The sequence below is a fragment of the Bombus vancouverensis genome, chromosome 17, assembly GCF_051014615.1.
Source record: "Bombus vancouverensis nearcticus chromosome 17, iyBomVanc1_principal, whole genome shotgun sequence".
In the NCBI taxonomy this organism is placed as follows: Eukaryota; Metazoa; Arthropoda; class Insecta; order Hymenoptera; family Apidae; genus Bombus; species Bombus vancouverensis.
Genome location: NC_134927.1, coordinates 6,424,541 through 6,452,130, shown reverse-complemented (window position 1 = coordinate 6,452,130; position 27,590 = coordinate 6,424,541). Strand labels below are relative to the sequence as shown.

General features: G+C 36.4%; 1 protein-coding gene and 2 long non-coding RNA genes across 3 annotated transcripts; 1 reads left to right on the top strand and 2 right to left on the bottom strand.

Moving 5' to 3' along the window:
- Positions 1–1,977: 1,977 nt before the first annotated feature.
- On the bottom strand, positions 1,978–7,276 carry LOC143303859 (uncharacterized). Its single transcript, XR_013060517.1, has 4 exons — positions 6,636–7,276; positions 6,086–6,556; positions 5,016–5,931; positions 1,978–4,671 (listed from the first exon to the last, which is right to left on the bottom strand). It is a non-coding gene; the product is annotated as an uncharacterized LOC143303859 (long non-coding RNA).
- Positions 7,277–7,735: 459 nt separating this feature from the next.
- LOC117165955 (uncharacterized) lies at positions 7,736–26,713 on the top strand. The gene is made up of 4 exons (XM_033349493.2): positions 7,736–7,865; positions 15,685–15,787; positions 21,838–22,122; positions 23,617–26,713. The coding sequence occupies exons 1-4, from the start codon at positions 7,863–7,865 to the stop codon at positions 23,682–23,684; spliced, it is 459 nt and encodes a 152-aa protein (XP_033205384.1). The 5' UTR covers positions 7,736–7,862; the 3' UTR covers positions 23,685–26,713.
- On the bottom strand, positions 15,189–17,509 carry LOC143303860 (uncharacterized). The gene is made up of 3 exons (XR_013060518.1): positions 17,350–17,509; positions 16,535–16,716; positions 15,189–15,295 (listed from the first exon to the last, which is right to left on the bottom strand). It is a non-coding gene; the product is annotated as an uncharacterized LOC143303860 (long non-coding RNA).
- Positions 26,714–27,590: the final 877 nt, after the last annotated feature.

Below are 27,590 nucleotides of genomic sequence, written 5' to 3'. Positions count from 1 at the left end.
GCATCCAGGTATTCTACGTAGCATTGCTACGACTTGGCCTATTCGTCGTTTCCACTGCAGTCTAGTTCTTGATTTTCTTCTGTTATTTCATACGGCAAAAATTTATCCCATGCCCTGTCCGGCGTTCTTCGTTCTTCGCGTTCAACGTGGCATTTGCCAGCATATTATCGCCGTCTCTTGGACTTAATTTTTTATCAATTACGTCCTCGTTCGTTACTGTGGTTAACAGAAATCTCGTGGAAGCCAAGTGCGTAGACACCTTGTATATTTTCATACAGTATTTCAATATGTAGAAAATGTTCATATTCGATACGACGTTGGAATAATGTTGATGCTCGTATAGAAGATTCCGCTGTATTGTTTCAGAGCTACAGGTTACTCTAGTTACGTGGGACACCCTGTATATATTCGTGCAGACAGGAACATTTCGACAGGTACTGAATTTCAATGCTTCGCGTATTTTACTCTTTCATTTCTTATTTAACGCTATATATTTGCCAATTTTGTAAAATAGATACGAATTACGGGTTATTCGTACAAAATTGTCCACTTTTTAAACGATTGGTTTTTTTTCTTTTTAATGCTACTTTCCCCGATCGTTCGCGTGGTTTGCCACTTATTATTTCTTTAACGAAGCCGATCGTAAATGATACATTTGTGAAGTGTTCGTTATACTTAATATACACGTGTGAATCGCAATAGAGAGTGGGTCGGGGTCCTCTGTGTGTTGCATTCTTTAGTAATCGTTACGACACATTCTACGCGTGCTCTCCATGAATTACGTCTTTCATTCTTCATTTTCGCCAGCCTAAATTTAAAGATTACAATTACTTTCTTTTTTTAATCAACACCTCCTCTACATATATACCGTGTGATGTGGTAACAATATTTACACACCGCCAGGTTATTACCAGCAATTCTCAAGAAGATTTTCCGATTTATTACAAAATTTTCTTACATCCTGATCTCGTTTGAAAAAGAGAAGAACCGTCGAGATATTTATTTCTACCATATGACTGTTCATTCTGCGTGTATGGTGAAACACGCGTAACAAAATTTGCACTTAAAATTCGAGTTTATACGCGAGCATATCGCTCGTATAAAATATTGATCACATTATACGCGTGAACATTAAGAGCGGAACGAACGTTTCATTGAGAAAGAAAAGGAAGCAGCTGGCGGTTGAAGAAAATCATTCCAGTGTCCTTAAACTTGAATTCATTCATACGTTGAATACAAATAAAAAGTCGCGCATTCAGCTGCATTTTAACTGCTACTTTTGGCCGTATAAGTGTCTGGATAACACTGTACGTCTTGTATACCGTGGCTCGAATGTACGTAGACGCGTGTTTATTTCTGACAGCATGTAATTTAGTTAGAAAATTACGGACAGAACGATGCAGGATTGTTTTATACTTCAAAAAACACGAAAAGTGATTTACTCGCTGAATGAAGAGTGAGATAGAAATGTGACAATCGGAGGATCGCATTAGGATTAAAACTAACTGAATGTGACGATTGTTATCAGGGTACGATGACGCTTACTCTTTAATCGTGATACGCGATGAAAGGATTAACATTTGTAAGCGTCGTGCATTGCGAAGAAATTTCGATACTCGAGGAATTTATTTACCTGGATTCATTTGGTCGCCACGCTGCAGATAACATAGAGAAGGTTCTTCCAACCTGATATTTTTCTCTCAATTCCAGGAATTACGTTTATTACACCAGGACGAGTCTTGTACTTAATTTCAACGTAAGACTAACAAGCTCTTAAATGGACAATTTAAGTTTCGTATCATGCTAATTTCGAGAAGATAGCATTGCCTTTGATCGTTAATTTCCCATTAATTCACATACTTTACTAACACTCGTGCGTCAAAGTACTTACGACTGTCGATGTATTTACGATCAGATTTGTACGGATGCACGTTCGTATGATATCAACGCTGGATCAGCGATCCGCAATGTGCTAAACTAAATATATCGTACACATTTCGTATGATCAGACTGCAGAATTTTATGTATTTATAATTTATGGGAGATTTAAAAGTACAAAATTGAATAAAATGCACGTAACGCTTTCCTCTATGCTGATACGTTTATTTAATAGTATATTTGAAATGAACGATTCATAATGCGACTACGAAGAAACAAATATTTTATACGGTCGATACAAAATAAACAAGTTGGCAATACAGCAGTGGCAAGAACGCGATGAAAGCTATGGTAAATATTTAATTCGGCTGTAAACTTTGATAAGATACTCGGCGCAATGTCGCAAATATCTAAATATTAAAATGTTTATAAACTTGCGGAAAATTGTATGCATACAAACATATACGTGGCATGTTAATATTCCCGGAATTTTATGACAACACGTTTGTGTAAATTATACACAAAGGAAGAAAACAATAAAATACTTTTTCAGTAAGTAGGAAATACAATAATAATTTTTTATGTAACAGCAATTGCAAGATACGTGTCCGGTGCAGCGAAAATGTTCGCTTGTTGATAAAAGGAAAATTGAAGTAATTAGATTGTTTCAATGGATTATTTAATATGCAAATACGATAATTATTCGAATCTGTTACTGCCTATTTCGCTAATTCGATTATAAAAAATTAATTTCAATCTCCTTTGCATTAAAACAATTGCAAGCGTCCAACAGTCCAATTTCTTTTTTAATTGGAGGATTCAGAGTCTCATGAACGATACACATACGTGTCAGTAATCTAGTTTAAACGATGAACTCGGTTATGTTTCAATTGTCTTAAAATAACTAATTAGCAAGTAATTGCTACTGGTGTAGCAGGCCGATTGTTATATTAAAGGATAAAACTCTAGCGTACGTATTCTAACTGTGCCTCACGATATGAAAACCCGACTATAATTGGAATGAGCAATAATTAGATAACTAACTGATCGTAACAATGATTTCTCTTAATATTTACCGTTTCACTCGAGGTATATGATAATTCTCGGCGTGAGAATGTGCAACATTGTTCATTTGCATATTCCAACTCGATATTTAAACGATGCAATGTAATAATCGTTGAAACGATTTCAGAACGAAGGACTAACAAATAAAAGCTATTGAAAATATACCGTTCGCGTTATAACGCAAGCATAGACCAGATATTTCTTGTATTATTGACAGAAAGCGAAGCACGTTGCTCTTCTCTTAATCGTCCATACAAATTGGGAAGGAATGCACGAGCAGGATCGTCCGCAAATAATAATTCGTACGATAGGTGGTGGTTAATTCCGGGTGCATTAACTTGCGCCGAATTATTTGAAGCAACACGAACGAAGCATACAAAATTCTCTGCCGGGACTGATGAAAATCGGCGATACTGCGATGCTCTTTATGTGTCAATGGATCAGCGATTGCTGGCCAAAGAAAAGTGACAATAATTCATTGTCGATTCACGCGGCGCGACCGGCCTTCTCTACGCTATAATGTTACGCGCAGCACGTTAGTTATTTTAATTAAAGCTGACTGCATCATCGTGAACATAAATGCCACGTGCAAGTTATTGAACCTAATACAGTTGATGCCATTCGAGTTCCTGCATGCTGGCCACATGCCAAATTCGACGAAACGAAAGCCCAGACGAATCGAACTGTTGACACGTGTCTCGAAAGAAATTCCCCTGTCTCCGTCGAAGCTCTCGAATTTTCACTTAATATTTTAATGATCTGATTAATATCTTGAGAAAGCCATCGTGCTGTGCCATTGAAACAAAATACTGTATCGTATCGTACGGAGATTGTAAAAGGACACGTTCGAGAAAAATCTAATTACACAGCGATTTATTTCCAATACATCAAGCACTGGTACTGGTATGTCGTCAGAACTGGTACACGTTGTCGATGGATGTGATAACATCCTTGCCATCGGTTTCTTTTCTTCCCTTTGCATCAATCAGGGTCGAAGTGGTGAGGATTCTGTAGGCTGATTTAGTGGTTTAGTGCCTCAGATCTATTATACGTCGTTACAAGTCCTCCTCCTTCTATAGCTCGTTCGAGATCAGCTGGTCATTGTCTTCTCAAGTTACATGCCTTAAGGAGAAACTCATACGGTTTGAGTTTGTCCGGTTGATTTTAATTTTCCGTTTGGTAATTCAGTTTACTACCGACGAGAATGACGCAGATTTTGTTTGGTACGTTGCAAGCAATCTTGAACGCCTGTTGCCGGATCGCTGTTAATTCTGCTGATTTACCGCTGATCTAGGCGATCTAAATCTATTTCGTTCCTGCTAGTTCTTCTCTGGTCTGTCCGCTGTTCATGCAGGAAGCCCTCAACTTGGCGTCTCGCTTCACAAGGTCTTGCACTTGTCATATTTGTCTTTCGGTTGCTGTTCTTCCTATCTCTGGCCATTCTTTATTCCTCGATGCGTGTCTGTATATAGTCTCAGTGGCCTTCTGCGTACATCGTGCAGTCGCTTGATATATGTGTTTTCTATTTTCTATTTCCCCGGTGTTGCATTGTTGACACGGCAGGTTCTCTTCTATTTTATATTTCAGTCCATGTGCTATCGTCGTTCTTTGCCAGCTAATCTTTCCTGTGCAATAATTCTTCTCAGCGATAGCGATATATTTAAGGTCAGGTAGTCTGCTGCTTCTATCCTTGCTATATCTTTGATTCCTCCTCGTTAAAGCGACAAACTACGCTTATCAATAACAATTTTTTAATATTCGTAATCTTTAATTCCAAAATGGTATTCGTAATCTGAAATGGTCTATGCACGAGACTCGCTAGGCATTTACTATTCTAATATCGTGCAAGCTTTTAACGAGAAACCTCGGTCGACTGTTATGATTAGAAACTGACAAAGGATTTGTTAAGCGAAGTGATTTAAGATGCGCGTTCCAAGAAGTGTTACGTCTCAGAAAAGTAACAGTGGAGTATTCTTCGAACGATACACATTAATGTAATATTAAATTATGCTAAAAGTCTGGATAATGGAAAAACGAACTCGAGACCAGAATTTACATGACGTAGCACCCACCTCATAACGAAATTGGTATTTGCAATAATTTAGCGATAATAGTATCTCCTGTGTGCTTGTCCCGTCCTCCTTAAAAAAATGATATAAAATTTATAAGCTGTCACACGCACTCGTTCAAAGGTGGAAAATTCTGACGAAAGCGTCGCTTATGTAATCGTTCGTTAACGGCATGACCCCTTCTGTTCCGCATTGTCCAACCTGTAATTTATACAGTTACACACAGTACGTGACGTTTATTAGTAATGCGCCAAATCTTCCAAAAGGCGGCGCAAGAAAAGTTTAAAGAAAGTTTCGATCCGTTAAACGAATAATTTATTCGACGCGTTTCTCATTATCGGAGAACATTGGAATCGTATCGACGATATTCTAGGATACGATCTTTAGAAAGAGCCAAATTCCAATACGACAGAACGCTGGTTCCTATCCTTTCGTTTACCATGGATCCCGTTTCGACGATCTTCTATTATCTCTGAAAATTGAAATCCGCAACGTGCCGAAAACGCGTCAGTCGCTCGCCCGCGACTTCTTTGCAGAGAACACGTATTCCTTGTGGATAAATAAATACACGTATTAAATAGTTTTAGTCGAGTAATACGGTAATAAGAATCGCTACGGCGAGAGCTTCCCTAATTCGACAAAAATACTCGGGTAATGAGATTTCCAGGATAATAGAACGAACAATCAGACTTTCGATATGATATTTCGCTTATTCGAATATAGTTTAAGATTAACTGACAGATTCTCTGGATATTTATGGGTCCCTGTTTTTGGCTGCTCTCCATATAGAATCTGTAATAATGCTTCTTCTCTGATCGGGGAAAAGTAAATGACATCTTCCAACAGTAGGTATAGAGGTCTAAGTTTATAAGTGTTAAACTCATCGACCTCGATTGCAAAAATGATTTCCTCTTGTCAGCTAGAAATATAGATACAGATTGCGTTAGAATTCTATCGCGTGCAACAAGATGCATATTGAATATTTGATTAGTCGTTTATTACAGCTGTACCAAAATGTTGTGCAATATCACAATGTGTTAAGTAATTTAATAGATACATTTACGTATACATACAGGGTGTCTCGTTTTAATCGATCCGCGCAGATATCGCTTGGAGTATACATCGTTCGATAAAGCGTTTCAAATGGAACGTAGCTTGTTCCCAGCAAAACATCTCGTAGTGGTTACGAGTCTTATCTAGATTGTAATAATTTTTCCGAACAACAATGTAAACGTAAATTTGTTGATGGAATTCCTAATTCAAATATTATATGAATATATATATGTGATATATATATATATATAGTTTATATACGTCGTGAATATTGTACCCAGTATAATATATATGTATACATATAATGAAAATATGACGTATAGTAAATATTTCCTCAAAGGATAAAATTAGTTTTTCGCTTCTATATTGAACATTGAAGTATTGTGTTCATGTCTATTCTGCTTCAATCGGTCAATATTTGACTGGCAATATTTGGCAGTAAAAGCACTTCGATGCATCGATTTTTCATCCATGCTCGTCGCTTTAACCTTCTACAAAATATACATTATGTTAATTCCACTTCAATGAGATTCAATAGCAATATTACATTTGTTACTAATATACTAATACCAGAATTCCCTGTAAACTTTTTGTTAACTACATATCTTTGAATTATAGAATGTTCCTTCTAATACATATTAAACATTTCTAAATAATTGTTGTATGTGCAATTTTGATCACGTATTGCGAATTCCAAAGCGGCAGTTTTTCAAAAACTCGCAGCTGTTATTGACTCTGGTAGATGGCACTATGTTCCAACATAAGTTCATATTCTTTATTTGTCCGACTGAGCAGGAAGTCTGCTTGAAACAGATCAAAATGAATATTTTTTAGACGTGGTTCTTTCTACGAGAGAAACTACGGAATTGCATAGAAATATATAATTTCTCGCCCTCGTTAATATCGTAACGTAACAATTACTTCTTCCAGTAATAAATCCAAGTATTTCAATGACGTGAATTTACCTTTAAAATTCGTACCATCGATCGAGTTTCATACCTTGATATTTGTCACTGTAAAATAAGAGAAACTGGAACAGAACTGGAATCTCTAGTTTCCAAAAGACATATACGATATTCCTAGAACCTAGAACACGTGAGCGAGCAATGACAACTGTAAATATTTCATTAATCGGAAAATTGGAAAAGCCTGTACGGGGCACCAAAATTCAGTTGCTCGTTCGGCAAAAGTCGGCGAGGTTCGGCAGCGGTCGCGTGGTCATCGAAGCGTACAACACGTAGATAGAATACAAAGAAAATCGGCTTCGTGAGCGCCGTAAGCCATGACCCATTCGTTTCATGGACAAACCGAAATCAGACGGTTGAGAAGTTATGACATCGTCTTCGTCGTGGTAATCGATCTTTTTCTCTCGTACGTCTGCACTGCTACGATTGGCCGGCAAGTGCTAACTTGCTAATTGCTGCCAAGTCGTACGGCTCGTTCCGATCACGCGTAACGGCATCTCGTGTGCGTAACAGTAACAGTGTGCACAGGCCAAAAACCATTTGGTAGACTTGCCGGATCGACATCTTGCACATTGTTCTCTGTCAGTCGTAGTCCTCTCGTAGTCCCGTGCATCGTGCATCGTACGTCATATTATACGGTCCCCTCGTGGAACTGCTGTATGCTTTGATTCGCGCAGTATCGATTCGCCAGGCGGCTGGTTTACAACCGGCGTGCACGCTGTATAGCACCCACGCCGACAGTGAAGCTTCGACTGCAGACGCGTGTGTAGTTAACCCAGTGGCCAGCGACACCGAGCTACGCACACGGAAGAGCAACGTTATCAACATCTCGATGGTGAGTCCGTGAATCGCTACGTCATGTGTCTGATGTGTCGCTGCGTCACGTCTCATCGCTCTTTCGCATTCGATGTCCTCCTCGAGCACTTTCGTTCTTCCAGTGACATGCTTTCGACCATTGTTTTCCACGGTTTGCACTTGCACACGCTGTTGCTCTCCACCGTCTCACTCGATCGCTTCGTCTTTATCCGTCTCCTTATTGCCATTCCCTTCGGTTATTGCCTGTTACTTGCTTCTTGCGTATTTCGTTCGTGCCAGAAGTTGCAGTTACGCGACAGCTCAGGTTCACTGGGGGGTCAGCTCTCGAATAAATCTCGTTAGAATGTGGCAGTTCTGTCGGTTCGGTAATCAACGTTTGGTATTACGAAATTTGCCGAGTATCCTGTGGTATCGCAGACTTTTACGTGGAAGCACGTGGTGCTGACGTAAGATATACATATTTTGTCGTAACTGTGTTCGGGGATACGTACGAATCGATCACTGTCTTTTCAGGGTTACTGTATGAATAAGACAGTAGATTCGTTAATAAGTGATGCGTCAGTCGATGTACTGTTTGCCAGTATCAAATAATTACAAGCCGTTTTGACACGATGTTCATGGAAAAAGTATTAGTTCGATTAACGCAGTTGTAGAATAGCTTAAATTATTATTTATTAGCACTTTGCGCCTTATAAATTTATTAACAAAATGCACGATTTATGAATTTTAATGGAATTTAATTTATCCAAAATTTATCCTGTTCGGAATAATCATTTGATCCTAGTTCCTTTCTTCAGGCAATATTCTTTGAACATTTTAAGAATATTTGTATTCCTTAAAAATCGTAAGATGTAGTGGTAGCGTAGATTTTATTCGTTTTTATTCATTTGTGTAATTACAATGCGATGACATCCGATATTTTTCAAGCTGTATTTGCATGGTGTATCATAAATACAATTGCAAGCTATTTGTATGAAATTTGCATTACGTATGTACTAATCGTATTATTGTGTTTTTAAAATTTATCATATATTTCGCGCTTTAAAAAATTTATGGCAAATTCTCAATCGTTTCACCACTGTATCTCAGTGTCGTTCATACGTTTCTTACTATTTTCCATCATATAGTTTAGCTGTTACTATATGGTTACTAAGTGAATTACGCGAATGTTCAAATACGAAATAACGTCAACACTATGTAATAACATGAGAGTTATAACGAACTGCAAGGAAACACGATACTCATGCGACGGTTTCATTTTAACGTGTTAAACACGAGCGTTGAAAACTTAGACGTTATAATGGAAAATATCATCAATTTTCTTAAGAGTACTTGGAACGCGAGTAAAAGGTTTGAATACTTATTAGAAGTTCCCGAAGGAATGAAATTCGTAGCGTAATAGGAGAAATGCATTTACGCAGAAAGAGTAGAAGAATTTCATTGGAAAGATAGAAAGAAGCAGAGTAACTTGTTGTTGTGACAAAATTGTGTCTCATGGCGATGAAGCTCGTAAAACAAGGCAAAATTTTTCTCTACGACCTTTTTTTCATTTCAATTTTTAATTTCATTTAGTTGATTCAATTTAGTTTAATTTAATAGAAGTTAATTGGCTCGGTTATTAGAATCACGCTACATAGGATGTCCTGGGTATCTTCTGCGAAGCGAAACTAACATATTCTACGAGTAGAAGTTAAAAAAGACTTTATTGTAAATACTTTATTGAATATTTAATTGTAATTTAAAAATTACAACAAAAATACGAAATGGCATGATGGATTATTTAGTCTTGAATTTCTTGAGAGTCGAATCATTATGATTAAAAAAATATAATTACTTTTTAAAGAGTTTAAAATGTGTATTTTAAAATGTGTCTATTTGGGAGACAATTTTCCGCACTCGGCAATTTATTATATCCTGTAGAATTATACTTAAGCTAAGAAAGGAACTAAACTTACGAACGTATGCTAGTATGATTCAACAGGGCAATTTTAATGATTAAACGAGCGTTATCCTTGGTACTAACCTGACCCAAGATCGTTAGATATTACGCCATTGAATTTCTACTCGAATGGAACTTAAAAGAGAAAGACTAGAGTTAACATGCATTAGAAATTAATGTTGAGAATTCGCGACGCACATCTAGCATTCACCGAAGAACAAGTATACAAAAATAGTCTACTAATAGAAAATATTTTCGACACCCTGTACGGTATATTTTCTACAAATGCTAGCAATTTGTTGTTGAATTTTTTCGCGACTAGACCTGCGTATCCCATTCAAATATTCGAACTGCAGGTGACGCGATCATATTTCTCGGGACTATTTCGATATACTTGTGTATAGGGTGTCTCGCGTAACGAGACTCGTATTTTTCTGCCATGTAATAAAAGAATGTAGTAACGTATGGATTCTTAGAGTAAGGACAAGTAAGTTTAGCTTAATAAGCGATACTCAATAACAACAGGACCGACTACTCCGCTTCTCAACTAACTCTCTGGCCGTTGTAGCATCTCTTCTGTCTTTTGCTAGGCCCACCGCACACGCGTTCCGTAGCCAGGGTCAGGTAGGTCTTTTCTACGAAACTGTGCACTTGGAAAAAGACCGAGGACACATTGGTGGACCCGACAGCGCCTCGGCATTGTCCATGGTTAACTCGATGTTTCTTAGGCCCTTTTCCCCCATACTAAAAGAACGTATCGAACCGGAGTGTACCGCGAACGACGATAAAATATTCCAAAAATACTTGATTTTCATAGCGAAACCGAGGGCTGTTTAGGCAACGTAAATATAGGACCATGCGTCGTTTTTCCGTGAGAGGGTACAGGATTTTACGAAAAATTCAAAAAAACGTGTTACAGGTATTTTTGTTTGCTTAATGTCAGGTTCACAATGGTGGAAATAATATTTCACCCGTGGATATATTTCAGAATTACTTGCATTTCAGGGAGAGAGAGAATTACAGTTCACCGTTGAAGTATGGTTCGAAATATTCTTCGTTGCATGGCCGCAGATGGCTGAAAAATACCGAGTCGCGTCACGCCGGACACCCTTTATACGCTCCATTCGACTACTCGAATTCTGTGTGACGTGGAAAACTGGATTTTTTCGTGCGCAACTGCAGCGTAGAAGTTTCGCGCGTGGATCCGCTCTTTTCATTCTGTCATTGCCTTTTATTCCTCTTTACATTCCTTCGTTTATTCAGGGAAGATAATATAATAGCGCGCAGGAGATCGGACGTGTACATTTTATTTTTTTTTTTTTTTATTCGAACGACTGCTTTTGAAAGAGCTTTTATATTATCTTCCGCCTCTACTGCAAAATATCGTTTCAGATAAACTTTTATTCCGTGTCCCGACTGTTGTAGTTTCGTTTCTCGCGATGCTTCCTTTTCAATTGGACTTTCACGTTTTTCATTTTATTTTAGCTATTTCTCCCTGCAATTTGTCTTGCCATTCAGACATTCGGTAAATTCTTCTAGCTATAAATTATTATGTGGATGATTATCCCCTGTAGGACGTGGTCTTACAATATCCCGTGAGAATTCTATAGAAGATCAGCAGGGTGTTTCCTTTTTAAGCCTCGTTTAATCCCATCCTTGTGCGTCCGCAGGACTAGTTGATTAGGATGTTGTGCAACGCGCTTTTCTTATGTTTCGTCGCTTTCCTCTTGAATAGTTGGTATTTCTGGATATTTCCGTAGATCTCCGCCTCTGATGTATCACGAACCGTTAACAAACTGTTGTCAGTAGAATTGATTGCAGCGATTCGAATTTTTTTTTTTTACTTATTGATTAAAATTACAATCAATTCTCGCGTTGAGAATTTTCAGTAATTTTTCTGGCGTGGCGCAGTGACACGGCTGATTATTTATAATAAGTTAATACTTATTACAGATAAGTATAATATATAAGTAAGTGTTATAAATAAATGAATATTATTTAATTTAGATAACTAATTGTATCTAGCGTTTAGGTCTAGCGGGTAGTGCCTCTTCAGCCTGCGAATCTGGTCCGTCGTATCGAGTAGCCCAGTGATTAGGGGGTTTCGGTGTTTGTTGACTCTTTTGCTATACCTGTCGCTATATTTTGCCATATTTCCTCTTTGACTGTGGGTATCTTGAGGTCGCGGTGTACGATTGAAATTTACCCACACGGTTCTTTGCTGCTGTTACCAATGGGACTATTCCATAAGTCTGTGTATGGGTTCAATCATCGTTTTGTACATTGGTGATTTATTGTCTACACGGAGTACTGCCTTCCTCTTTGTCAAGCGATATATCTGTCTTTTTTTTCCCATTTTTATACGTATTTTCTATTACTCCTTTGACGCGCTCTTTGCACGTGAGTTCGCAGTCCAGACGAGGTTTAACGTCGCATCAACTACAAGGTTATTAGCGTCACTATAGGAGAATATATTATCTGGGAAATATTAACATTGTACCATGCTAATTTATCGAACAATTTAGTTTGCACGATAAACATTAGAAAATGATGATCTTGGTCTCTTGAATTATTCATAATTAATTTAGACTTCCCGTGGAATGCATTGTATCCGAGACACTTGAAAATTCTGTGACCTATCGTTGAAGATACACGAAGGGCGATACACGTATAAAATCGAACGTGTACAGTTTTCTTTTTTTTTTCTTTTTTTTTTACTTAAAATTTCACATTCACAATTTGTCCAATTTGGACATTTGGTAGAATTTCTTATCTGTTTGATTATCACGTGGGTGGCTACCCCCAATGGGGTACCATCTTCGTGTTTGTTAAGATATATCCTTTGTGAGGTCTGCCGAGTGTTTCCTTTTTAGTCTTCTTTCTATGGTTGTGTTGATCGTTTCCGCTGCCAGCCGGTTCGGGTGCAATAACGTGTACAGTGGCTCGGTAAAATTATATTTGTAAAAGGTCAAATTCTTCTTTTTTTATTTAAAACCTTGGATCGCAACAGCTACCTGTAAATTGAAATTCTGCTGAAAATCTTTCATCGAAACTATGCTCTATTTTATATTCCTTCTTGCTCCATAACAATTGCCGTATTGGTAGCAGATAACGTAAGCTACAACTATACAAAGAGCATAGAATAGGATTCTCAACGCGAGAATTGATTGTAATTTTAATAAATAAATAAATAAAAAAAAATAGAATAGGATACTACCATAGGAATCTTTTACGCGTGTATCGCGTGTGTTGTAGCCGTAGAACGTTTGGAAACTCCATTAGCAATTGAAATTTCATTAGTAAATACAATTTCGTTGAGATAAATGGAGTACCATCCTAATCTCGTTCATCAACAATGTTCACATCTCAGGAAGCGTATTTAAACGATAAACTCAACCACGTTTCAAGTAACTGAAGTATCAAGTATCAAAGTAAAGTGACCGGTAAGTAGTCGCTAAATAACCCAAGATGTTGACGCGACCGCAAACTCTCGATTCAAGAAAAAGAAAAAAGCAAGGAGAAGAAAAGATCTACGACATTCGTGTAGACAAGGAGCGCGTAACTTTTCAATTTTTCGACTATAGCTTCTTTCTTTCAAGAAATCGTAAATATATAAGCAAAGCGATGTAACAAGTTGTTAAAAAACAGGGTACGCGACTAGAAGAGTTTGCAGTTCACGTACCAAGAGGAGCAGACGCGTCCAAGCGACTCGATCCCTGCGGTCGATGATGCTTTTGGCGTAAAATCGATTTTTATCATTCACGAACATTGGATGTCGCGAGTGATTTTCTTCGTTGAACGTAAACAACGAGATTGGTTGCGAAGTATCCAAGTTAGCCCGGGATTACTAATATCGATCGAGATTACTCGATAGACGAAGAGGAATATTCGAAGATGTAGGACAATGCGAGTGTCGCATTACAGCGCAAGCAAATCGTATCGAACATTTACTATAATAAAGATTTTTCCTCCGTTTGCGTCTATGAAGCAATTTCTGTCGATATTGGTACGGTAGAATTCCCATTATCCGGCATAGCCAGGATCGAGGCTGTGCCGGATAATCAAATGTGCTGGATAATTGGACCATATCTACGAGCTGATAAGAACGAAGAAAATAATTAAAAATAAAAAGAAAGAAAAAACGAAGGAAATTTAATGGGTAATATAACAAACGATTTCTTCCTAACACTAATGGTTAACGATACGATAGATTTTCATACATTTGCAAACCATACAGCGTGTATTGTAATATGTGGAATCCACTTCAGAAATGGAGCTTTGTGTGATCTCGTTTCAAAGCCATTTTAGTGTCTCGATAATATTCGCAACTGCGTATCTGTGGTTCTTAGATGAATTTTTGATTTTCCTTGTTCGTGAGACACCGTTTAAAAACGTTCCTTTTCTTGGAAGAAATTTCCATGGAAAATACAAGATCGAGACACGAGGGTACTGACGTCTTATTGTTAGTGCCGGAAATAGAGGTTTTAGAGTTGTGCACTTTAGAGTACTAGAGTTTTGAGTACCACAGTGATACAATGGGCGTTGTTTGTGCAATTAACGCAGGTTTAAGCAACAACAACGAGATCGTATTTCAAATGCAGCTCTTACTATATTTTCAATTTCCCAAAATTCTTTCTTGCGTGCTTTCTTGTTCATTGGTAGGTCTGAGCAGAGTTCGCCTCGTTAAATTTTATTTTAAGAGATTACTTTTGAAAAAATGACAGTGTCAGAACGACAGTGTACGCATAGAATTTTAATTACATTTTTCTTTGCTCCATATTAATTTAAATTTCCTTGTCGTTGAAAGCACGATCACAGTTTACTTTGTCGAAGCTCGTAGAGGAAGCTTCAAAGCGTGTACACGACGTACAAAAATTATAATTCAAGTCATGTTTCAAACACCTAGAAATTAACGGATTTCGCTTCTTCTTCTTCGTCAGTTTGTAATATTCCGCTTTAACGCGAACGCTGTTTTCCTGCTTGGGAAATTTCACGTTTGCAAAATATTTATCACTATTCTCCAATATCCTATATGAATATACATGAGAGTTTGTAAGAGAAAAATTTTAACGAAATATTCTTCTTAAAGAATGCGTCACGCTAACTAGCTCCAAATGCGCCAATTCAACCTCCAGACTGGCAAATAATTCGTCGAACGCTCGAGGCTCGTTCGTTTTTTAAAAAATTACCAATGCACAGAACAACTGCGAGCCATAGTTCCAATTTAGGCTAATAATTATTTCATAGAAAACTTCCACTGCACATATATGCATACGTAATCGTTCAATTTTATCTCATAAAGATCTCGTTTCCACCTTGCGTTACTTTGGAGTTGAAATTATGATATCAGAGCATCCTATATAGTATAATTTTACATTTCTAGCATTTACATAGCTGACTCGTCGATCGTACAGTTGCTCCCCTAGAGTGAAAATATCTCTGAAAGGATTTGAATAGCACTGATTGAACGCTATCCCACGCGAAAAATTGTCCATCTCCATGAAAAGTTCCTGAAATTGGTACATATCGTTGTAGAAGCGAAGGTTCATATTGAAAATCTGAAAGTTACGTTTGAAACTTATAAATTGCTAACTATATTTCATACGGAATTTTGGCAATTTTTCAGACAGGATTTTTCAGCGTCTTGGGAATTTTTCACATACAATTTCGACGTTTCGAAAATTCTTTAGATAGGATTTCAACATTTCGGAAATTGTTCGGACAGTTGGCGTGTCGTTACGAAATTTTATTCGGGCGAAACGCTATGGGTAATTTGAAACGGTTGCACGTTTTGTTCCTTTATTTATTCCTTCCGTTTTATATTTTTTATTCAATTTGAATTTTAAGGTATCTCGTCGGCCGAAACAGTAGCTTATAATTCCAAACGATACTTGATCAGGTGAAGCAGTGCAATGTGTCAGTGGCAGGGAGAAATTGCCTTGCCGTTTTCGGCCAATCGACGTACAAAGGGCGCCGGAGAAAACGTCTCTTACGTGAAAAAGGTATTTTTTTGTTCCAAACGTACGTGTTCAATTTTTATTTAATCTTAATTTACACTAACGCAAGTACTAACGTTTAAATTAATCTCGGTACTTTTTGTTTTATCACGGCGCAAGGATAATCTTTTTTATATTTATCGTTAAAAAGAAGGAGGAAAGATTACTTTCTTCGTGACTTCGAACGTGATTTCAGCTGACTTTATAATTTTGTTTCGTTATTTTGCTTTTATTATTTTATTATCGTTATCCTTCTGTCAGGCTTTCGCCTACTAATCCGCTAGAAGTTTACGTACTAATAATAATTTATACTTAATATTGTAACATGTAAGTAAGAAAGTAATAATATTAGAAAAGTATGTGAGTAGCTATGTAAATAACGATCTGTCTTTGATATAGCGTTCATTCGCACTATCTGTCCGAGTCCTATTCTCACATTTATTGCTAATAACTGACATCACATTCTCATCACATTGTATCCTGGTTTTGCCATAGTTCTTCTTCGCTTAGATCTTGCGCTATACTTGGTTTATTTGATCGCTTGATTAACGCTATTCGACGTTCGTGACACCTTAATTTCGTTTTAGCGTGATTCGCGTTTCTGTTATTCTATTATTTGATAACTGCCTTATCGACTGTCGATATAACGGGAAACGCGTGTGTTTTTAAATTGCAACGTCGACGTATCCTTGGCAACTTTTATCGCGCGAAATTTGGAATTTCTAATAGCCTTAGGTGAGAATTAAAGTTAACCTCGTCTTATCGGCGGCTGTGCGTAGTATCGTTTAACTCTGCTGTTTTCCTCGAGCCTACATGAATATTATATTTCGATAGATATTGGTCAACTTTGTTTGAACTTAGCTTTTTTTCCTTTTAATTTTATTTGGCTTTACTGTTCGATAGCATTTGTCCAGCTTTTGAGTGTTCCACGAATTCTGTGAATAAAATAGGCAAGAAATAGGAGTAAATATCGGAAGAGACACGAAGGTGTAGGGGAAGAGCAAGGGGGACAGCAGAGTTAATTATCATATTGCGTCGTTAATTATAACATAGCGTTGTGAGTGATACGAAATGGCATGTTTTACACTTTTCGCGTTGTATAAATATTTTAGAGCGGCAGATGACTTTCAATTAATATCGGGCATATATTCGCGAAATATAACGAATAATCGAAACGTATAAAAATGATAGGTAATTAAAATTTTATATTTACGCGAGCACGACGCTTAATTCGAGTATTATTAATATAGAATTTATTATTATTTCATTTTTTATAAAACCACAACGTTGTTTGGTTTATTCGAGTAACGCTTTCATGATTTTGGAGTATTTTATTATTTATTTAATACGAAATACGTGGAACGTTGCCAAACAAAACGTATCTTCTATTTTTATTTGTTTTGCTGGATTGTCACGTCCTATCGTAATAAAAGTAAATGATATAAACGTATGTGTTAAAGCTGCAACGCGAGATGGTTTTAAAAAGTACGCTGTTCGCGTCAAAGTTAGGGGATACGAATTATGTCATATTAAGATAATCTTATCGCATACTAAGATAAATTTATCACCTGACGCTGTTTCGGCTAAAGTTGTTCGGCTTCAGTTGTTTTTTCTGTGTCTATGAACTTAGTGTCTTATATCGAAGTATCGTAATCACTTGTTGTACCATAAATCGTTTACATTATCGAGAAATTAATTTTCACAATCGAACTTACGAATAGTGTTTATAAAAAGCAGCAAAGCATCTTCTCTAAATCGAACCTGGTAAAGTATATTTTTATAATGCATTTGTATTTTTCGTAGATAATATTCGATTGATTATCAATAACTTATTTTACGATATCTAGTAAAAGTTCAAGTTTATGGAAATTTGACAAGCACGAATTTCTCCACTTGCAACTGCCTTCTATGATTTTAAATTACAAAAATAATCCTCCCGGTGCGTTGAACCAAAGTTTTAAAACAACCGATGGTATTTCGTACACAGATTTGAACGACGCGTTATTTTATCTCGTAATTGTACGGGCAAACGTGCCCCGCTTGAAATGAAATATTCTTCGTATCGGTGACACAGTCCTTTCAGAAACCTCTAGGCCAAACAGGTTGCACTTTGCATCTAATGAAACGCAATGGATATCCAATTACCGTATCACGTGCTATCGTGTCAATTGATGACGATGACGATTGATTGATAACGATGTATACAAATAACGATAACAAGATTGTATACAGATAACAGTAGCAAGATTGTATACAAATAAGAAAAATAACATTGTGTACACAACAATAATAGAATTGTGTACACATAGCAAAACAATAACATTGTATGAAAATAATAATAACAAGATTGTATACAAATAACAATGATATCATTGTGTACACAACAATAATAGGATTGTGTACACATAGCAAAACAATAACATTGTAAGAAAATAATAACAACAAGATTGTATACAAATAACAGTGATAACATTGTGTACACATAGCGAAATAATAACATTGTGTACACAACAATAATAGAATTGTGTACACATAGCAAAATAATATCATTGCATGAAAATAATAACAACAGGATTGTATACAAATACCAATGATATCATTGTGTACACATAGCAAAACAATAACATTGTATGAAAATAATAACAAGATTGTATACAAATAACAATGATAACATTGTGTACACAACAATAATAGGATTGTGTACACATAGCAAAACAATAACATTGTATGAAAATAATAACAACAAGATTGTATACAAATAACAGTGATAACATTGTGTACACATAGCGAAATAATAACATTGTGTACACAACAATAATAGGATTGTGTACACATAGCAAAACAATAACATTGCATGAAAATAATAACAACAAGATTGTATACAAATAACAATGATAACATTGTGTACACAACAATAATAGGATTGTGTACACATAGCAAAATAATAACATTGCATGAAAATAATAACAACAAGATTGTATACATATAGCAATGATAACATTGTGTACACAACAATAATAGGATTGTGTACACATAGCAAAACAATAACATTGTATGAAAATAATAACAACAAGATTGTATACAAATAACAGTGATAACATTGTGTACACATAGCGAAATAATAACATTGTGTACACAACAATAATAGGATTGTGTACACATAGCAAAACAATAACATTGTATGAAAATAATAATAACAAGATTGTATACAAATAACAATGATATCATTGTGTACACAACAATAATAGGATTGTGTACACATAGCAAAATAATAACATTGCATGAAAATAATAACAACAAGATTGTATACAAATAACAATGATAACATTGTGTACACAACAATAATAGGATTGTGTACACATAGCAAAACAATAACATTGTATGAAAATAATAACAACAGGATTGTATACAAATAACAATGATAACATTGTGTACACAACAATAATAGGATTGTGTACACATAGCAAAACAATAACATTGTATGAAAATAATAACAACAAGATTGTATACAAATAACAGTGATAACATTGTGTACACATAGCGAAATAATAACATTGTGTACACAACAATAATAGAATTGTGTACACATAGCAAAATAATAACATTGCATGAAAATAATAACAACAGGATTGTATACAAATAACAATGATATCATTGTGTACACATAGCGAAATAATAACATTGTGTACACATAGCGAAATAATAACATTGTGTACACAACAATAATAGGATTGTGTACACATAGCAAAACAATAACATTGCATGAAAATAATAACAACAGGATTGTATACAAATAACAATGATAACATTGTGTACACAACAATAATAGGATTGTGTACACATAGCAAAACAATAACATTGTATGAAAATAATAACAACAAGATTGTATATAAATAACAGTGATAACATTGTGTACACATAGCGAAATAATAACATTGTGTACACAACAATAATAGGATTGTGTACACATAGCAAAACAATAACATTGCATGAAAATAATAACAGGATTGTATACAAATAACAATGATAACATTGTGTACACAACAATAATAGGATTGTGTACACATAGCAAAATAATAACATTGCATGAAAATAATAACAACAAGATTGTATACAAATAACAATGATAACATTGTGTACACAACAATAATAGGATTGTGTACACATAGCAAAATAATAACATTGCATGAAAATAATAACAACAAGATTGTATACAAATAACAATGATAACATTGTGTACACAACAATAATAGGATTGTGTACACATAGCAAAATAATATCATTGCATGAAAATAATAACAACAGGATTGTATACAAATACCAATGATATCATTGTGTACACATAGCAAAACAATAACATTGTATGAAAATAATAACAAGATTGTATACAAATAACAGTGATAACATTGTGTACACATAGCGAAATAATAACATTGTGTACACAACAATAATAGAATTGTGTACACATAGCAAAATAATAATATTGCATGAAAATAATAACAACAGGATTGTATACAAATAACAATGATATCATTGTGTACACATAGCGAAATAATAACATTGTGTACACAACAATAATAGGATTGTGTACACATAGCAAAATAATAACATTGCATGAAAATAATAACAACAAGATTGTATACAAATAACAGTGATAACATTGTGTACACATAGCGAAATAATAACATTGTGTACACAACAATAATAGGATTGTGTACACATAGCAAAGCAATAACATTGCATGAAAATAATAACAGGATTGTATACAAATAACAATGATAACATTGTGTACACAACAATAATAGGATTGTGTACACATAGCAAAATAATAACATTGCATGAAAATAATAACAACAAGATTGTATACAAATAACAATGATAACATTGTGTACACAACAATAATAGGATTGTGTACACATAGCAAAACAATAACATTGTATGAAAATAATAACAACAGGATTGTATACAAATAACAATGATAACATTGTGTACACAACAATAATAGAATTGTGTACACATAGCAAAATAATAACATTGCATGAAAATAATAACAACAGGATTGTATACAAATAACAATGATATCATTGTGTACACATAGCGAAATAATAACATTGTGTACACAACAATAATAGGATTGTGTACACATAGCAAAACAATAACATTGCATGAAAATAATAACAACAGGATTGTATACAAATAACAATGATAACATTGTGTACACAACAATAATAGGATTGTGTACACATAGCAAAACAATAACATTGTAAGAAAATAATAACAACAAGATTGTATACAAATAACAGTGATACCATTGTGTACACATAGCGAAATAATAACATTGTGTACACAACAATAATAGGATTGTGTACACATAGCAAAACAATAACATTGCATGAAAATAATAACAACAGGATTGTATACAAATAACAATGATATCATTGTGTACACAACAATAATAAGATTGTGTACACATAGCAAAACAATAACATTGCATGAAAATAATAACAACAAGATTGTATACAAATAACAATGATAACATTGTGTACACAACAATAATAGGATTGTGTACACATAGCAAAATAATAACATTGTATGAAAATAATAATAACAAGATTGTATACAAATAACAATAATAGGATTGCGTACACATAGCACAATAATAACATCGTATGCAGATAATAGTAACCAAATTATATACAAATAACAATGATAACCTTCTGTACACCCAGCAAAATAATAACATTGTACACACAACAATAATAGGATTGTGTACATACAATAACAATAACATTGTGCACAGCTAGCAAATAATAACATTGCATGCAAATAACAACAATAACATTGTACACAGATAACAATAACAAAATCGTATACAAATAACAGTACTAAAATTCTATACACACGATACTAATAACATTGTGCGCGAAGTAGGAAACGACGAAGCAATCTCAATTAAATCGTACGCGTTGCAGTTAGTTATTTGGAAGGGTTTGTGTTGCAACGTTATCAAAGTGTCCGGAGGAATAGATTAAACTAATTCGATCTGTCTGCTGCAGCGTTGAAAAAGATGCTAACGCCGGGACGATCGGGATCAATCAGTCCCGCGGAGATCGGCAATGTACCGGACACGAAGGATCCTGGGGCAACAGGAAATGGTTCGGGAACTTACATGCGTGGTGCGCGCAGCCCAGGCTCCTACGAGGGCGACGACAGGGCGAAAGAGTTCCTTTCGACCGGGAGAGCCGGAAGGAGGAATGCCCTGACGGAGATTTTGGGCCGCCACGCTGAACCTGCGATGTTGGATCTGCCGGATCGATTCGAAGAGCTTTCCATGGAGACAGGTTAGCCATACGACAAATATACTTAAACGTAAGCTTATGGAAGCATCCGAACGCTCGCAGACACCGCATTTAATATCGTTCCTTTCTTTCGTTTCATCATTCTTATCGTTCCTACTTTAATTTATTACGGACGTAAGAAGCCACGTCCAGAGGGACCCAAAAATCTGGTCGTTTGAAAATTAGCACTCTCTAAACTTGTAACTCTAAAATTGTCTTCCTTGCCTCAGTCACCTCCTCCGGGAGTCATCCTTTTGATCAAAGGTCTTCAAGGTTGCTGATTGCCCCGCTTCTCTAAAAAAACAACACCCAATCGGTGCATCTCAGACATCTCGCGTCTCTCTCGTAGAAATTTGCCTTTTCTAGAGCGGATGCGAGGTGATTCGAGGAATCGTCGAAGGTGGCCTCTCCGGTGACCGTGAGAAAATTCCTTGTCTGAAGTCTGAAGAATTGAGACGCCGGTACTTGACGCCAGCGCTTGACGCCAGTGCTCGAGGCCAGTCGAGACCCTTCGGAATCCTTAATTTATGGCACGGCTGTATGTGGCAAGAACCGATGCGACCTTTCTACGTGCAAAGTGTCTGTTCAATCTGTGCAATCGCCCAGGGACTCCAAACTAAACGCCACAGCCGTGTCATAAAGCGTATATCGGAAAAAGGGCTGTTCGAATTTATTTCTTGGAGAAAGTATATGATCTTTTTATATTGTTTTAGTTCTTATTCGTTTTATGGATCTTTGTTCGAAACGAGCACCGTAGTACGCCGGTACTTGCTTGTATTATCGTTGAATCAAGGCCGATCCTGCCATTTTCTTAATATTCAGATGCTCTGGCCTTCGCTCGCTTACTATGCATGAGCCTTTATTACTCTTGACATAATGTAAAGTTACACTTTAATCAGAAATAATGGACGTAAGAAGAATGACGATATTTCTTGTTTCACTACGGTGGAACGTGAACATGCTCTATTTTTAATCAGCATCGTTCCTCATCGAACCTCTAATTTTATTTAACGTGGAATTCATAATCCTATGTAATTCTAATTAGTTACGTAATGGCTATGGATAGTTCTGTAATTCTAACTGTAACTAGCAAAATGTGTTCCACGTCATAAAATGACTAGAAATTAAACTTCATTTCCTTTCTGGATCTTTCTTTCCGAAAATTGCAATTTGTCTCGGAGACACTCGGCAATTCTAATTTTGGTCTGGTAACACATAGATATTTCCCCGGCAGTCTGTACCGTTTCTTACATCGTTCTCAATCGATCGTGTAATTAATAATACGATTAATAATTCGACGTGTCTCCTGTGTCCAATCTCCTCAAGACAGATCGGCTGTATAGATCGTTTGCTACAGCGTTTCCACGATTGTACAGTCTCTTTCTCAACTAGTTAGTTCCATTTCGTAGGACTCAACAGGACGTACTTGACACGACGAGATATATATTTCGTCTTAGCCGGTTAAGAGAGACTAATCGTCTGACTGTCACGAATTAGTTGCAGGTCAATCGAGCAGTGGTGGGCAAGATCCGAATTCGCCAGGCACCTCGAAACAACAGGGTTGACACGGCCCCTGGTTTCGTTCTATGAATACCTCGGTCGCAACATCGACGGGACGTGCCATTGACGGGAAACGCAGCAGCAACAAAAGAACTGGTTGTTTGAAGTTGCACGAGAAAGGAGTTGCTGAAACACGCAGCATCGGGCCGTCACTCGATGTCACGCTCGGCCTCCAACTTCACGCATCGTTTATCTCGTCGTTACGTTGGCGAATACGCCGGTGTGGTTGCTCCTTGAAAGCCAGCTGCACACGTGCGCTACTGTAGGCATGTGATTTAACGCGAGTGTGGAGAGCACGCTATTGGAAACGAGCGTCGCAGCTCGTGTTGTTAGTAACGAACAGAGACATATTCACAATATGCATTGAAATAGCCACGATTAGTTAGCAAGTTTGATATTATTGAAGCAACAACGTCGCAGACAATTCAGCAGCTCTTGCGACGCGTCGTTAATAAAAGTAGGCGACGCGCTCTGGAAAAAAGAGAGCACCGCGAGAAAATGGTTTTTCCAAACGCGTTTAGAATTGCACGCTTTACAGTGGCGGATGAACGAATATTTTTTTTTTTTTATTGCAAGTGCGTTCTCGAGTTGCACTCTCCGAGGTTCTTAGAGCGACCACTGTGAGAATAGTCAGTGGGACAAACGAGTACGCGCTTTGCCAGGATCTTCTTTTTGTGACATGTTCGCTGTACTTCATAAATCGTGTTGCGATCTTTTCACGCTGTACTTGCGACAAAGTAGGATAAAGTCTGTCTTCAGCTGTTTCACGGCTTTCCGGGAAGAGAAGAGCGAACGAAGACGCCTCTTCCTCCTGTCGAGGAAAATGGTCGGTTTTCTCATTTCCTAAAGATGTTTCTTAACTTGTATTAATGTAATAGACTGCGAACTTTCGTGCATTTTTACATCTTTACGAATGGAGCTAAAGAAACGAGTCTTTGTTTCGTCTCTACTGAACATTAGAGTAAATATCTTGCTTTGGATACTTAACATACTGTTGGATATACGCGTCAAAATAAACGCACAAAAATCCGCAGTCCGACATTAAATAATCGTCCGCTCTTTCGTTCTCGGTTAATGACTAATTGTGAATTTGCGAAGTCAATAATTGTTCTATAAAATCGAGGTTGTCTCGTTGCGCGTGTAGTTCTGTCCTATAAAGAAAAACACGAAAATGTCGAGATAGATCTCGTCGCACCTTAATCTCTTTCTACCAGAGCACGTCGTGTACGTGTGCGTATAGTTGGAGAATCGCACGATGGGAAACACTTGCTGTCTGTCTCACGGGATAAATCTTTCGTGTCGTGACGTCGTGAATGTTGTATACCGATAGGTCAGCGTGTTTGTACGTGTGTACGCCCCCATGGGCACCTCGTGAATTGCGAATGTGGTTCACAGAAACGAGTATGATCCTTTGTATAAATTTGTCGGGTTCTGTTACCACTGGAGATATCTTACAAATTCTCGGTCTGTTTCCTTTCCTTTTTTTGCATCGTGGTACGCGTAAATATCATATTATACATTTAGGAATTGAAAGTTCGATACAAGATACGCAGTTTTGTACAAATATTCGTTATACAAACATTGGCCTATTGACAAACACACGCGCAGAGATGTATTTTTATTTATCATCAGAAATCATGTTACGTATTTTCTGAAATTCTCGTATTTCTACAAATGCGTGTGATTTGTTACATGCCTAAAGATTATTTATAACGCTTAGTAATTTAATTGTGGCAACGAAATTGTCTTGCACCGTAATTAACTCTGGATGTGCTTTGAATACATCCATGAAATACTATAGCGATACAAATAGAATTACTTCCATCTGAAATCGTTTTCTTAGAATTTTCAATTGAAAACAATTCATGTTATATTAATATTCGTTTACAGCAATGCTGTTTAATCTCGTACCACAAAACTGCTAATGTGAAACAAGATCATCAACAGACTCGCATAAATACAACATGTTCCATTGCATCTAATTTGTGAAAATATCGATAAAGTCATTAACGGATCTGAGACATATACTGCTGGTCAAGATAGAAAACTAAAAATAGGTCTTTTCTTCTGAGAATATTTCCAGGATTCAAGGATAATCCTCCGCGCTGTTAATATTGTGGAGAACAGTGTATATCGCAGTTGTCCTAATTAAATTACACTGTAATTTAATTACTTAATGTATAGTAATTACGTAACGGAAACCTTTTCATTTAGTTCGATTTGTAATCACAAATTACTTCGATCACGAGTGTAATTGAATTATTTTGCAATTATAATTCTCGAAGCAATTCAATTGTAATTTCGCACAACTCCGATGCAAATTATTTATTTTAATGCTTAAACTTCGCTTTTCTTAGTTGCGAATAATCGATAATTAAATTAATGACGAATAGTAATTATGGAAAAACTTCGATCGTTTAATACTATTGAAATTTCTGTCGAAAACAATGTACAGTAAGTTAATTGTGTACAAAATACATAATTTTTAGCTATGTCGATATAAGGGCTTGTACAGATGATACTGAGAATAATGTGTCTTTGAATTACCGAATTGTAAATATATGTATGTACTGCGTGCAGTGTTGGGCATTATTGAATTATTTAAATAAGAAGTATCTTATTTAAATAAGAAATTTCGTTCTTATTCGCAATTAAAACGTTATTTCAATTTCTTATTTGTTATTTAATAGGTAAATGAAATTTTGCCCAGCACCGTATACGCGGCAGAATGTTTAGCACGTAACAAGAAACGACTGACGAACGATCTCCTGTAAAGAAACTGTTTTTTAGCGTTATGCTATTTTATCGCGTAAGACGTAAAATTTTAACGCCATGAGTAACGATATTGTTTCACGTATATCGAATTTTTGCTACAATTTAAATACGATAAACTTATGTATGTATGTATATTGTTACTAAATAAGGCGAGGCACACAAGTGAACAGCATCGAGCTCCTGACAGTATTTGTGTATGTAACTGGTAATTAATCTAAGGGATAAATATAACGTGTAAGTAATAGAAAATTAATTCCAACTCGACGCTTGTAATAATGTTTTACACTTTAATTGTACCGGTGGGAGGAAAGTTGAATTTACGTAATTTATACGTAATTTAATCCAATAATTATTCGAAATGTATCTTCTTAAGGTCGCTGTAGACGTTGAAACACGTTGCGATGCTTAGAGTCCGCGTAAAATCGCAAGTCCGCAATCGTAGAGTCCGCATTACCGACTCCTCTCAATGTACCGACGTTGAAACACGTGTCTGAAAATGTTTGATCATATTCCGATAGGAGGTATGTCGGTTGTAGAAAATAGAAAATTTAAGAAAAGCAGAAAATGGGCAAGAAGATGATCAATCGCGTGATTCTGCTTTTCGATCGCATCAACTTCGCCCAACGATCGACGAACGAAATGCAACGACGAGGGTGTACCGTAAATTACATTCAACGTCGATGCTGCCCTCTGTGCGTTGAAATTTCCATTCCAAATACGATCTACCTTACCAACTAACGCGGGATTGCGATCGTTGCACCGGTATAAGTTGCTTCCGATGCCGATGCACCGCAACATGTTTCAACGCGCATAGAAATCTTCACGAGATACGTTCTTCGAGGTTAATCCGACGAAGACACCAGCGAACGATTTTTACGCGAATGTTTGGATATCTTCGGATATCAGTAATAGACTCAATTATCAGCTCCGTTTTATTTTTTTAGGTGCTTGGAAAATCTCTGAACATTTTTGCGAAGCCCTGCGAATGTACACCGCATTGTCTGCGAGATGTCAAGAGGACAAATTGATCGTCGTACTAGTTAACATCGTGAAATTTTCAAGGAAATTTTGATAATAATTGATGGGCTTGAAACTTAGGATAGCGTTAGTTACTGACGGAAAAGGAACTAATTGCG

Excerpts from the sequence above, each read along its gene's own strand:
- LOC117165955 (XM_033349493.2), top strand. Across the intron at positions 15,788-21,837 it reads ACGTCTCTTACGTGAAAAAG|CGTTGAAAAAGATGCTAACG; the intron begins GTATTTTTTTGT and ends TGTCTGCTGCAG. Across the intron at positions 22,123-23,616 it reads AGAGCTTTCCATGGAGACAG|TTGCAGGTCAATCGAGCAGT; the intron begins GTTAGCCATACG and ends GTCACGAATTAG.